At 41.0% G+C, this 14,700-nt stretch overlaps 1 protein-coding gene across 1 annotated transcript; it reads left to right on the forward strand.

Annotated features, from left to right (window-relative positions):
- The first annotated feature begins 1,305 nt into the window (after positions 1-1,305).
- Positions 1,306-6,502, forward strand: LOC146699853 (protocadherin-10-like). The gene is made up of 4 exons (XM_085469771.1): positions 1,306-3,949; positions 4,880-4,941; positions 5,025-5,137; positions 5,448-6,502. Exons 1-4 carry the CDS (start codon positions 1,433-1,435, stop codon positions 5,717-5,719), a joined length of 2,964 nt encoding a protein of 987 aa, XP_085325897.1. The 5' UTR covers positions 1,306-1,432; the 3' UTR covers positions 5,720-6,502.
- Positions 6,503-14,700: the final 8,198 nt, after the last annotated feature.

Consider the following 14,700-nt stretch of genomic DNA (forward strand, 5'->3'; position numbering starts at 1 on the left):
TTTAGCCCTTTAGTGAGGTGTGTGTGTGTGTGTGTGTGTGTGTGTGTGTGTGTGTGTGAGAGAGAGAGAGAGAGAGAGAGAGAGAGAGAGAGAGAGAGAAAGAGTCGGGGGTGACAGTAAGATAATCTCTTTTGTGTTTTTGATCCCTAAATGTGGTGGTTGTGTCCCCTTATCCCAGCTACTTAGTTTCTGCTATGCGTAAGTGATGCCATGTACTTAGGCTATGAAAAGCAGGTCAGTATGACCACTGAGAGAAAACCACATGTGCATCGCATGGATAGCCGTGGGATTATTCCTCACAAAATGTCTTAATTCCACTGTTCACTAATGATCCAGGGAAAATGCCCTCTAATCTCCATTCCATTAATTAAAAAGAGCATGAGCCAGTAGAAAACCTCACCATCTGCTGCAGTTTCATTCCTGCGGACAGATTGTGTTTTCAGTTTTAAACAGGGGAATGGGGATTTTTTTTTCTTTTTTTCTGAGCAAATGGGTGAAGTAAGCATTGAGGTGGGTAGTAAACATAATGCAACTGCTCTATTTAAGTACTAATACACTGAAATATGTTCGGAAAAAGATGTTTTAAACAGTAACAGTGCCTGCCAGGGTACTTTGATGGGGTTTGCGCTTATTCATAACATTTTTACAGCTTACAGACTTCGCAGTCAGAATGACATTAACCTTTCGAAACTTCATTGATGTTTTGCCATAAATGAATATATACTGATTGTTTTTCCCTTTTATTTTCCTCTAACCTGACAAAGATTAAAACGAGATTCTTACACCGATGTTATTCTAATAAATCGTTATCACAGTTCCATTTTTTTTTTATAAGATAACAAGTTTATGAGTTTCTACACGTGTTATTAATTTCTCAGTCATTTGTAGCAGGATCATTTTTGTTCTCTTTTTATTTCCTTATTTTGATATAGTAAAGGCATTTTTTGAAAATCTGAAAGTAGTTTGATTACATTGCACAATTATAACTTTTTGCCAGTTTTGTGGGTTAGCGTGACTACACTGCAGTAAGGTGTGCTTATGTCCGATTTCATTTCACTTTTATACTCTGTTATAAGAAATTGAATGTTGTACTTTTGACCTGCAGTCAAAGTCTAGAGACTGTGACATAAATTTGATCAGGCTAGTAGGCGAAAGATTATCCCACCAGATGTCGTTTCTCCTCTATTGGAACAGTGGGGCCAATAATAAACACACACACTCACAGACACAGTAATCTGAGGCAGGCGAGTAGCCCTTGCGCGTCCCTTTCTCTCTTCTCTTCTCTTTTCTCTCGGGCAGGCAGTGGCTGTTCCAGTCCAGCCAGTGTCAAGTTTTATCCCGGCTGTATGTTGGACAGTTCAGATTCAATCATCTTTTATGAGTACACTACAGACATAGTCCTTGTGAGTTGCCGAATTGCTTCTGCCTACAGATGGACATACAGGGCGCGATGAAAAGACTGAGTGGGAAATGGCATGTAGTCTACTATTTGGCATTGTTCATGTATTTATTGGATGCAGTCTGGGGACAGATACGTTACTCGATCCCAGAGGAACTAGAGCATGGAGCTTTTGTTGGCAATATTGCAGAAGACCTGGGTTTGGATTTGGATAAGCTCTCCGCGCGCAGATTCCGGATAGTCTCTGGCACTAAGAAGCAGTATGTGGAGGTAAATCTGGAAAATGGAGTTTTGTTCGTCAATGAAAGAATTGATCGCGAAGAACTGTGCGAGCAGAGTTTGTCCTGCTCTTTTCACTTGCAAGTGGTTATAGAAAACCCACTGGAACTCTACAGGGTAGAGATAGAAATTTTGGACGTGAATGACAACTCCCCTAATTTCCCGTGGACCGAATTTAATCTGGACATATCAGAGTCATCTGCGCCAGGTTCCCGTTTCCCACTTGAGAGCGCACAAGACTTAGACGTGGGATCCAACTCCCTCCGCACCTACTTGTTAAGTGTAAACGAACACTTCTTCTTGGATATACAGACGCGCAGTGACGGCAGTAAATTTGCAGAGCTAGTTCTGCAAAACCCGCTGGACAGAGAGCAGCAGAGTGCGCATCAGATGGTGCTCACGGCCGTGGATGGAGGCGCACCGGAGAGATCAGGCACTGTGCAAATTGACATCACCGTTCTGGACGCAAACGATAACGCGCCTGTGTTTGATCAGTCGTTTTACAGAGTGAGGCTGGCCGAAAACGCGCCCAAAGGTACAGTTGTTATAAAACTTAACGCTTCCGATCTTGACGAGGGTTCCAACGCTGATATCAGCTATTCATTCAGTGGCCACGCTCCCATCAAGGTGCGCCAGCTTTTCAGCGTGGATTCAGAAACGGGGGAGATCAAAGTCAAAGGAGTGATAGATTATGAAAAGACCAGGATGCATGAAATTTATGTCCAGGCTAAAGATAAAGGCCCATCTGCCGTAGCAGTTCACTGTAAAGTGCTGGTCAGCGTTTTGGATAAAAATGACAACCTCCCAGAGGTGATCTTAACATCTGTATCCACACCTGTGCAGGAGGACGCTCCTCCCGGGACGGTAATAGCCGTCATAAGCGTGATGGACAAAGACTCAGGTGAAAACGGGAATGTGGACTGCGAGATTCCTCATCACGTCCCATTTCAGCTCCACTCGTCATTTAAGAATTACTACACTTTGGTTACCTGCGATTTTTTGGATAGGGAGGCAGTCGCGGAGTACAACATCACTCTCACTGCCCGAGATATGGGTTCCCCTCCTTTATTCACCAGGAAAACAATTTTAGTGCAAGTGTCTGATGTGAACGACAACACGCCGAACTTTAAACAGCCTTCGTACACTGTGTATCTGACAGAGAATAACGCGCCGGGGGCGTCTATTTGTGCGCTGACTGCACTGGATCCCGATTCTGGTCAAAATGCGTACTTGTCATATTCAGTCCTAGAAGGTGACATACACGGAATGCCCGTGTCCACGTATGTGTCCGTAAACTCAGACAACGGTAACATTTACGCGCTGCGATCCTTTGATCACGAGCAACTCAAAAACTTTCAGATCACGGTTCAAGCTCAAGACGCGGGATTCCCGCCTCTGAGCAGCAACGTTACAGTGAACATCTTCATTTTGGACCAAAACGACAATGCACCTGTTATAGTTTCACATGTTCCGCAAAACGGCACTGCGCCCAGCGAAACTGTGCCCAGATCAGTTGACGCCGGCTATCTCGTTACCAAAATCAGCGCGGAGGACGCAGATGCGGGTCAGAACTCGAGGCTTTTCTATGAGATGCTCCAAGCAACAGACCTGAGTTTGTTCAGCATTGCTCTTTACACGGGCGAAATCAGGACGATACGCCAGTTAGTGGAGAAAGACCCCACGAGGCATAGACTGGTCATTCTGGTGAAGGACAATGGTCAGCCACCCCTCTCGGCCACAGTTTCCATCATTCTGTCAGTGGTTGACAGCCTGCCAGATTCCCCGCCCGATCTGGGTGACCTGTCACTAAGCCCACATCACAGCACCAACTTTACACTGTACTTAATCGTGTCTCTGGGCGCAGTGTCCTTCACATTTCTAGTGGCTATTATCGTCCTCGTTGCGGTAAGGAGACTGAAAGGCAGACCTTCCAACAAAGAGTCCAAGTTCCCCTCCATCAGCTGCTGCTGCTGCTGCTCTCGTTCAGAAATATCCACTACCACAGAGGTGTTCAAAAAGTCCAACTTAAATGTCCGCATGTCCACGGGCGCGTCAGAGGTAAACAGCAATGGCGCACTCCCCCAGGTCTATTGCTACAAAATGTGCCTGACACCGGAATCATCCAAAAGCGACTTCATGTTCCTAAAACCGTGCAGCCCGGTAATGTCAGTTCAGCAGAATAATGCCAAGAGCACAGACTACCTGACTTCTGGATGGAGCGCGCTGGACCACAATGAGCTGTCCAACAAAAGAGCAGCAACCCCAAACGAGGTAATGTGCTGAAATGAAGTGAATGAATACACTAAGACAGTGCTTTTCCTTCTCTGTCTTACTATCCACTTTAAGGCATCACAAACTATATCCACTCTGTCATGTCTCATCCCAGCCCTCTTCCTGCCATGCTGCATTTTATAGGCCTTCTACAGGCATAACTGCCATAAAACATCTAATATGCTGGGAGAAGATGGAGCAAAATCATTTACTTTACTTTACTGATGGTTTCCAAACACATGTATGCTAATCTGTAAAATCCCAAAGTCAGATTAGATGCTATTATGTATGCTGTGTACACGCATACACACACACACACACACACATATAGATACATTTACATATAAAGATACATACATACATATATTATATACTTTACTACTTTATTTTATTCATCCCTTTTTTTTGGAATAAAACAAATGAGGTTGACTCTACACCTAGTAACTAATGAAATAGAAAATACAGCCTCAACCCTGTACCTTGTAGCAGTAAGCTACCCTGCTGTTTGGAAGATCACAGTGTGACAAGGTGTGTAACACGGGCATAAAAGGTGCTGCAGGGATAAAAGAGATACACGTTTTTATCACCAACTTGAAGCTATCTTTTGATGTTAACACAACTCCTGGCGCATTTGTGCTCTAGTCAGCAGCATTAGTGTCTGCACCTCACATTAGCCACATATTCTCAGATTAAGCAGTAACTCCTTTATCACTTTTCAAAGCCTTACTTTTATGTTTGACAGTCGCAAAAGATATGTAAGACAGAAAAAAATGTGTCACAAGTTTAAAGCTTTAAACTGACTTTCTGTTGGCTTTCTCTTAACTTCAAACCTATCCACCGCTGACAGCCAACAAGACTACACCTACACAGCAGTGTTCTCCCTGAAGTTCTCACTGATATTCAAAGTTTCTTTATGTTTTAAACTGGCAGCTCAAGTATTCAAACAAGGACTGGACGTGGACCAATAACCAGCGCAACTCGGCATACAAGAGGTGAGTACATAGCTGATTCAGTTGGGCAAACACTCACACACACACTTGAATTTACACTTCTGTTATTTCTCTTATCTTTCCAGGTATAGCTCAGCAAATATGGAGGGCACGCTTTCACGCCAACCAAAATTTGACTCTGATGGGTTTTCCTGCTCTGTGGCACCACAGTACTGGACTTGGGGGAACCACATGAATGGTGGGTGGTAGATGTGCAATTTTGGCACATTATTGTTCATGTAAACGAGGGTGGCGGTGTGGCTGGGATTTCTGTGCCTGAGGATTTACTGCGACATTAAAAACCAAAAGGGAGATAATACCAGGCCCCTAAACCGGGGGAATTTTAATGCATCAACATGAGGATTATAAGTCCCTGAAAGAAGTGTTATTTGCACAAAAAAAATTAAGAAAATGCCTTTAAAACCGCCTTATTCAAATCAAAAAGACTGTATTTAAATATGAAGAAATAATCTCCAAAAGCAAATTTTAATGCATGCATATTTTTACAGACTGCAAGATGCCTCTTCAAGAGGGAGCAGCTCCAAACTATTCATGGACTAACAAGTCCACACAGCCTCATCCTGAAACACCGGACTACCAGCACAACGTGTACATTCCGGGCACCACAACTGGATACAGCACTCTGAAGCTGGCACCAAGAGGAGAACTGGACGTATACAACACCTTCTCCACTTTTGGAAAGAAAAAGAAATTCATCTCAAACTATGAACAATCTTTTGACAAAGATGGCAGTCATATAAGTAATTCTATATTTAAGTAATCCAAAACGTCAGCGAGGACATGCCAAACACTTGTTGTCAATGTACTGGTCATGTTTCCGTAGCTTCTCTGTGTGTCAAAGCTGTGAATAAACTACTGTAACTGTGCTAGCAGTACCTTTCATAGGTTTCTATTAATAGCCAGCATTTAACAAATGTACTTTTAAGGTGTGATTTATTTTCTAAAATATAAAACTACAACTGTTTTACTACGACAATAAAAGGTTTGTGCGACTAGTATCCTGCATGTCTTTATCCATTTACTGTCCATAATGCACAGGCAATGCAAAACAGTATGGAAATGTACCGAAAGAGAAGTCGAGAAAAGCAATGTAACATCTTTTTTTTTTTAATTAAAGCAATTAATCTGTCAAATATAAATAAAAAAGAGGATTAAGTTGAAGAGTGTAAGCACTGAAGCTGTACATCTTACACTGAGGGATTTTGTTACAGGGAATAACATCACAGCTATAATATATTTCCTCTGTCTCGTGCAGTCGACCATCACACTAACACGTCACAGTGAATTGTTGGTGACATTTTGAAGGGCAATAACGCCAGTGAAGTGATGCAGATCCTGTAAGGTTATGGCAAAAGACTTACAGCTCCTGGACAGTAAGTGGAAAGCATAAGAGCACATAATTCACTTATGGGTTGCATGTATTCATGATGTATTCATTATTAGTGGTTGGGCTTGTATATTAATGAGTGTTTACATAATTATTCTTAGTAGGAATTATTACTCTGTATATATGCTATGTACAGAATAAATGAATAAACTTGAGACCAGCTCAAAAAACTTCATTTGTTTTTGTTATGGTTTTTTTTCTTTTTTTCGGGGGGGGGGGGGGGGGGGGCTCTTTCGACAAAGCTGCTACATTTTTATGGCTATGTGAAGAACCAAAGTTAACTTTGGAAGTTAATGTGACTCAAAAGTGATGGTCACTTTCACCATGAATAACTATGCACATGGGGTAGCTCAGGTAGTAGAGCAGGTCAACTAGTAATCTGAAGGTTGGTGGTTTGAACCACGTCTGCTCCAGTGTGCATCCTGAATGTCTTTGGGGAAGATACTAACCCCAAGTTGCTCTCCAGTGCCCCAGTGGGGGTACGAATGTGTGTAAATGTTAGCGTGAATGAGGTAAACCGCTTAGAGTGTTCAGATAGAGTACAAAAGTCTTATATAAGATCCCATCCATTTACATCAGTGCACTATGGTGTAAGAGTGAAACAAATAGATGTTCTTTTTGCTACCTATTAAAAGACACCACTTCAATGTGGTCTTCCATTAAAACGCTTTTAGAAAACGATGAGTAAAAATCTAATCTTCACATTAAATCAGTTGTTCTTTGCCAGCTGCTGACACTAATGCTGGGCTCCACTGGTTCCAGAGGTGAAGCATCCAGTCATATTTTAAAGATAAAACTATGATGTGTTTGGGCATATGGCTTTGAATGCCTTTTAACCTTCTTCATGAAGCTTTCCTTAGTAAAGACACGGCTTTTAAACTGCACTGTGGGAATTATCCACAGGATCCATTGTCTTTAACTGAGCTATTACAGGCTAGTGGGTTAATCATGGGCTAGGGCCTGACTGCCTCAGTGAACTGCTTCAAGCTGAGTGCCAAGGGCCATTTTGGACTCTGAAAATCAAGTCATGAGGATAAAACCTGGAAAAAAAAGAAAATTTTACTCTGTTATACAGAGACTATTAGGAATTTAGAAAACAAGTCCAATTATGCCCGTAACAACATCCTGCCAGAAATGACAGATAACGAAGCCAAGATTTATCTTTGACTGTATCATAACCAAAAACAGCCGAGCTTAGCAGTCCCATGTGCTCTAAGCAGGGACAGACAGCATATGCCCAGCTTCTGCTCTGTGTAAAATCTATTCACAGCCAAATCTGTGCTGCTTTATTTTCATTTATCTCCAGTGACTATTCCCCCCACCAATCCATAGCTCCCACATCTCCAGCCAAGTGCAGGGATTTCATCTAATCTCCACCAGAGGGCGCGTTTACTTCATACATCTCTGGTGTGTTTTGGTGTGTCTTAAATGCGTTAATAATAATAAATATTAAATACGTTCCTGTTTCTTTTAATTGGTAAGTTAGTTGTTATGTCTAATTTGTGGTTTGATAGGAAGTGCAATATATATATATATATATATATATATATATATATATATATATATATATATATATATATATATATATATATTGCACTAAGCTAAGATACTGCGCAGGACCCTCAAGCTCCCAGGCCTCTGGTAGAGGACCCGAGCTTGAAGGATAAACCGCCCGCAGGGGCGTGCTGGGTGTTTTACAGGGCGTTGTTGGAATGCTACTACGCAAGTAGTATATATATATATATATATATATATATATATATATATATATATATATATATATATATATATATGGGAACCATGAAGAGGTACTTGCAGAGGGTCAGGCAAGTCCTGAGGAGTCAGGACTTGCAAGATCCGGGCCATCAACACGTACGCCCTGCCCTGCCCGTGATCAGGTACCCTGCTGGGGTAATAGGCTGGCCAAAGGAGGAGATAGAAGCCACTGACATAAAGACAAGAAAGCTCCTTACCATGCATGGAGGGTTTCACCCCAAGTCCAGCACCCTGAGGCTGTACGCTAAGCGGAAGGAAGGGGGCCGGGGACTGGTGAGTGTCAGCACCACAGTCCAGGATGAGACAACGAACATCCAAGAATACATTGGGAAGATGGCCCCAACTGACCGAGTGCTCAGTGAATACCTCAGGCAGCAGAAACCCAAGAAAGAGGAGGGAGACAAGGAACCATCATGGAAGGACAGAGCCCTGCACGGTTGTAGGGGTTATATACACTGAACAAAAATATAAATGCAACACTTTTGTTTTTGCTCCCATTCCCCATGGGATGGACGTAGAGACCTAAAATTCATTCCAGATACACAATATAACCATCCCTCCCAAACAGTGGTCACAAATCAGTCCAAATGTGTGGTAGTGGGCACATCTGCTATATTGAGATAATCCATCCCACCTCACAGGTGTGCCACATCAGGATGCTGATCTGACATCATGAGTAGTGCACAGGTGTACCTCAGACTGCCCACAACAAAAGGCCACCCTGGAATGTGCAGTTTTTTGCGCTATTGGGGGTCTGGGGACCCAGAACCGGTCAGTATCTGGTGTGACCACCATTTGCCTCATGCAGTGCAACACATCGTCGCATGGAGTCTATCAGATTGTCAATTGTGGCCTGTGGAATGTTGGTCCACTCCACTTCAATGGCTGTGCGAGGTTGTTGGATATTCGTGGGAACTGGTACACGCTGTCGTATACGCAGGTCAAGCACATCCCGAACATGCTCAATGGGTGACATGTCCGGTGAGTATGCTGGCCATGCAAGAACTGGGACATTCTCAGCTGCCATCTGCCCTGAACAATGTGAACCATGATTCATCCGTGAAGCGCACACCTCTCCAACGTGCCAGACGCCATCGAATGTGAGCATTTGCCCACACAAGTCTGTTACGGTGACAAGCTGGAGTCAGGTCAAGACCCCGATGAGGACGACGGGCATGCAGTTGAGCGTCCCTGAGATGGTTTCTGACAGTTTGTGCAGAAATTGTTTGGTTGTGCAAACCAATTGTTCCAGCAGCTGTCTGGGTGGCTGGTCTCAGACGATCTTGGAGGTGAACCTGCTGGATGTGGAGGTCCTGGGCTGGTGTGGTTACACGAGGTCTGCGGTTGTGAGGCCGGTTGGATGTGCTGCCATATTCTCTGAAACGCCTGTGGAGACGGCTTATGGTTGAGAAATGAACATTCAATGCACGGGCGACAGATCTGGTTGACATTCCTGCTGTCAGCATGCCAATTGCACGCTCCCTCATTGCTTGTGGCATCTGTGGCATTTTGCTGTGAGACAAAACTGCACATTCCAGGGTGGCCTTTTGTTGTGGGCAGTCTGAGGTACACCTGTGCACTACTCATGATGTCAGATCAGCATCCTGATGTGGCACACCTGTGAGGTGGGATGGATTATCTCAATATAGCAGATGTGCCCACTACCACACATTTGGACTGATTTGTGACCACTGTTTGGGAGGGATGGTTATATTGTGTATCTGGAATGAATTTTAGGTCTCTACGTCCATCCCATGGGGAATGGGAGCAAAAACAAAAGTGTTGCGTTTATATTTTTGTTCAGTGTATATATATATATATATATATATATATATATATATATATATATATATATATATATATATATATATATATATATATCAGTGATTGAGTTATCAGTTGGTAGAAAACCTTGCAAGGGTTTAGGAGTGGAATAAATTCATGTTAAGGCTGTTATTTCCTGTTACATATAAAATAACAAAAGATGAAGAAATTTTCTTAAAATTTCCTTAATAATTAAAATACATTTTTATGAAAGCCTAATAATAAAGCCTAATAATATATTGATATAATATATTATATAATTATTGATCAGTGTAGTGTTCAATCTATGTTAGATGTACATCTTTGGAAGTCAGCACTGATTCATTGATAGTGCAGCTTTTTAATTCAATTATGTAAAACAGACTCAAATGAAATTTTTAATTTATGTTCCCTGAAGCACATCTCCTTTCATTTGAAAGTTTTACTACTATTTCCATTATTTTAAAAAATTAAAACCTGAATTGTGTTATATTCTGAGAAGTTTATGCCTCATTGTTTTTGTTTCTTTTTCCAAATGTTTTAAAAGTATATATTTGAAAACTTTGCCAGGAGAAACCAGAACAAGGCAAGATCCTGAAAACAGAGAGATACATCTGAAAACAGAAATCCAGTATATAAGGCAAAAACAGATGTTTTACCACTCTGAGTTGGAAAGTTAATATTTGTTATGACTTCCTTTTTTTTAGCCAAAAAAAAAAAAAAAAAAAACATAGCCAGAAATTTCTTAAACAAGCTCTGTTGTAATTTTTCTAAGTAGTCTTCAGGACTGGTCCTCCAGTCTTCTTGAAGGACATTCAAAGCTCTTTTTTGGACGTGGGTAGTCTCTTGTTCTGTCCTCTGTCAAGGTGATTTCACACTGTTTGAGATTACTGAAAATTAACCTGTTGCCAATCAGATGTTTCAGATAGTCAGATAGTATTTGCACAGCAGGTCATTATTTAATGGTTCTTTTCTCCCTTCATATTTTGTCAGTTTTCACAAGTTCTGCAAGACCACTGAATGAAACACATCATCAAAGCATGACAGAACCTCTGTCATGGTTTACAGATGGCTACTGTTGTACCTGGCCTCCTTACATATTGATGAGTGAGTACATACATACATACATACATACATACATACATACATACATGTACATACATACATACATACATACATACATACATATAAATAAATTTAATTTTTAAGCTTGCCACTTGCAAGAAATGTGAACAAATTGGTTCTTTGCTTGTTGTCTGTTATATGTAGACACAACACTGGTTAATCGGTTGAGGAGGATGCTTTTGTTATGTTTGAATGATTCATAGATAGTGTTTAACAAACAAACAAAAAATGCTTAGGTACAAGGACTGCTGAAAACGCAAAATGAAATGAAAAAAGTATCCAGTTATCATGGATATATACATAATTAAATAATACATTTAATGTGGATGGGAGGATGGGGTGTGAGGGGGGGCACTTTTCAAATTAGGGTTGGTTCAAGACTTTTGCACAGTCCTGTAGTTGTAATCTTTCTAGCAAATGATTAAACAAGCTGAAACAAACTGATTCAGTAAATCTCTGTTCCTAATTAAGGCTCAGATGGCGTATGTGGTGCTTCTTGTTACGCTTGGTGAGGAGCTTGATCTCTTCCTCCTCTTGAGTAAAAGGTTAAAATGAGTTAACGTGTCATAATTAATTAAAATTAATTAAAAGGCAAAAACAGTGGGCTATGTGAAGCTGCTGCCCTGGCAATCGCGGTTATAAGTTGAGGAAAACAGCCAACAACAGAAGGTATGTAATGAACTATATTTTACTTTCTGCACAGACTCAAAGTCAACTCATGGAAAGATTGAAAGAATTCATGATAGTAATAAAAACATAACAGTGTTTACATATATGGCACAGGAGCAAAGTGTTTGAGCAATTCTTTCAAATGCATTAAAGACAACATGGTGTGTGCTTTGCATGTACGGTGTTTTCTGTAATTTTCTGTGTTGTCACTGGATGGAGCCAAAGGAAAAGAGAGAGATTAAGCATCACCCTCATCTTGTCATCTGCCATGTCAACACAAAATGGTTTAAGCTTGCAGAAAAAGCTGACAAGTAAAAATATGACAGCTAGGAGAAATAATGAGAAGCACTGTATGCTGCATAGGCTGTATTAAAGGGGGAGACTGAAGCTTCTTTGCAGTAGCTTAGCTCAAAAGGAAAAGGAAACTTTGCATCACAGGATTAGTAGAAGAGACTCAGGCTGCATGAAGACATGGAGGTAAAAAAAAAAAAAAAAGAAGCTAAACTAAAGGGTGACGGGTTGTCTTCACTGACATCTCATCAGTAAAGTTAGTAAAAAAGAAGAAGAAGAAAAAAGACTGCATCTCCAGTTTAAAATAACACTTTTAGATGGTTTTAAAATATACATGAAACAAAATGTGACCATTTAAAATGATTAAAGCTTTTATATATATATTTTTTTTATATGCCTGGATTTTCAAGTTGGACTCTTTGTCCTTATTGCAAACAATCTTCTGTTTTTCCCCTTGCTTTTGGAACTTTAACCTTTGACTGAATCATTACCTCCATTTAGCATATTTTTTAAGAGCTTGACTCTTTTTGGCCATTAATAACAGAATAACCCTTTAAAAATCTTTCTTGTTGCAAATGCAAGTTGCATTTTTCAGTTGCTCAAGCAAACTGAAAAAGTTTGCATGGGCCTCTAGGGAGCAGTTTCACTGGAAATGCATGCATTAAGTGGTCAGAAGGATACTCTGTCATGTTTGAATGTTTCGTGGATCCAAATGATTTATTAAGTGATTAGCTTTTTTCACTCCAAGTGGCAGCCAAAAACAAAGTCCACAAAACCTTGGGGCGACAGCAGAGGGCTGTCTTCAGAGAACAGCCTGGAAAAGAATGCAAAGGGACAATGAACTAAAGCAAACTGAAAACAGACACAGGAGGAGAGGATATGCGAAACACCAGGGTAATGAGATACTGCTGAAACTAATCCAAGAAGACAAGAAACCAAGCTGGGAACAAACACAAGCGACTGAAGCTGCCCAAATAAAACAGGATGTAACAAAATGAGGGCACACCTAACACCGAAACTGAGATTAAACCACAGACACATAGAACACAATAGGGCAGGAAAAGTGAAACAGTAACTATATTTAATGATTAAAAAAGTAATCATATCTAAAACTAAGAAAACCTGAAAATAGAATCAAAAGCAGAACACGAACAATGCACATGATGCACACTGATCCGAAGATCGTTTGTCCCTTACACATACATTGGAAAAAGAACTCTTGTAAGATGATGGATACTTTTTTTTTCAGAGCATCCGAAATTATTGTTTGTTTGTTTTTTTCAAGCTGTTTAATTCATTTAATTTGGCTCTGGAGAGTCTGTAACAGCTGCATGATTATCTTATCAGAGGCCTTTCATGTGTGCTGGGAGCCAACAGAAAGTCAATCAGTTCAGCAAATGAGGGTCTTGGTTGCACATGTCCTAAATGAGAACTAATGTGCATGCTCACGGGCCTAAAATGTGGAAGCAGATGTAAGTACCTCATGGAGGACCTTTGGTATATGCACTGATAAGCAACTTTCATTCAAATGAATGAGGCGCTGTCCTGAACTGCAGTATCCACTTTTCCTCAGCTCACCCCAATTGAAGCCCCATTCTTCATTCAAAGTCACTTTATTGTGTTTTCTTGTTGTTGTTTGGGTACTTACAAAAAACATTACATTTCATACATACTCTATCCATTTGGGCACTTTGGTACATTTTTCTTCTTCGTGTGGGTGCCTTAGGTTGCACTGTATCATGTTTACCGCTGAGCACCTTTGAGGGTCATAAAAAGCATCTCCTTCATTTCTTTGTCAAGTAACAGTGAGAGCTACAGCAGATAAATTTGGCAACACCTCCATGGCGTCCGTTTCTGACATCCATTCCTTTTCTTCTGCTTCTCCACTTCAGAGGGGGCCTGGAGTCTATTCCAGCTGTCATAGGGTGAAAGATGGAGTACACCGGGGTACACCGATATACTGGACAGGTCACCAGTCTGACACAGGGCAAACACAGAGAAAGAGAGCAACAACATTCACACTCACATTGATGCCAAATTTTAGAATCACCAGTTAACCTAACCCCAGTAACTGCCAGTCCCTGACAGAACCCACGCAAACATGGGGACAACATGCTAACTCCACACAGAAAGGCATCACAGAGCGACGACGGTGATGAAATGAACATGATTTTAAAAATGAGACATAAAGGGATATGATTCTGTTAACTCTTCTGACTCAATTGATTATATTGTTTGACTTTCATAACAGGCAGCACGGTGTCACGGTGGTTAGCACTGTTGCTGCACAGCAAGAAGGTCCTGAGTTCAATTCCTGAGTGTGAATGGTTGTCTGTCTTTGTGTGTTAGCCCTGTGACAGACTGGTGTACCCCGCCTCTTGCCCTATCACAGCTGGAATAGGCTCCTGCGACCCTGAAAAGTGGAAGTGACTGAATGAATGGACTTTCATAACATCAGAGGACCAGAGATGAGCAAACACATGCTCACCAAATTTATGATTTTTCTAAAGCCTATGATATGCTCTTAATCAAAGACGCTGCTATTATGCAAAGAATGAGTTAATTATCAAATATTAATTTTAAAAAATACATTAACCAGAACTAGTTATTATTGCTGTTGTTGCTGTTTTTTCTTTGTTTTTTTGTTTTTTAATCCAGTCAGCCATCTGTCAGCCAGCCATCCATTTCTT

Source organism: Copadichromis virginalis, linkage group LG10 (assembly GCF_057382275.1).
Source record: "Copadichromis virginalis isolate Kocher_CV1m ecotype Utaka linkage group LG10, C_Virginalis_male_GT1.1, whole genome shotgun sequence".
NCBI lineage: Eukaryota > Metazoa > Chordata > Actinopteri > Cichliformes > Cichlidae > Copadichromis > Copadichromis virginalis.

Bases quoted from the DNA above. Each gene is read 5' to 3' on its own strand.
- LOC146699853 (XM_085469771.1), top strand. From the start codon at position 1,433: ATGGACATACAGGGCGCGATGAAAAGACTGAGTGGGAAATGGCATGTA. The intron at 3,950-4,879 runs GTAATGTGCTGA...TTAAACTGGCAG, and splicing joins GAGCAGCAACCCCAAACGAG to CTCAAGTATTCAAACAAGGA. The intron at 4,942-5,024 runs GTGAGTACATAG...TTATCTTTCCAG, and splicing joins CGCAACTCGGCATACAAGAG to GTATAGCTCAGCAAATATGG.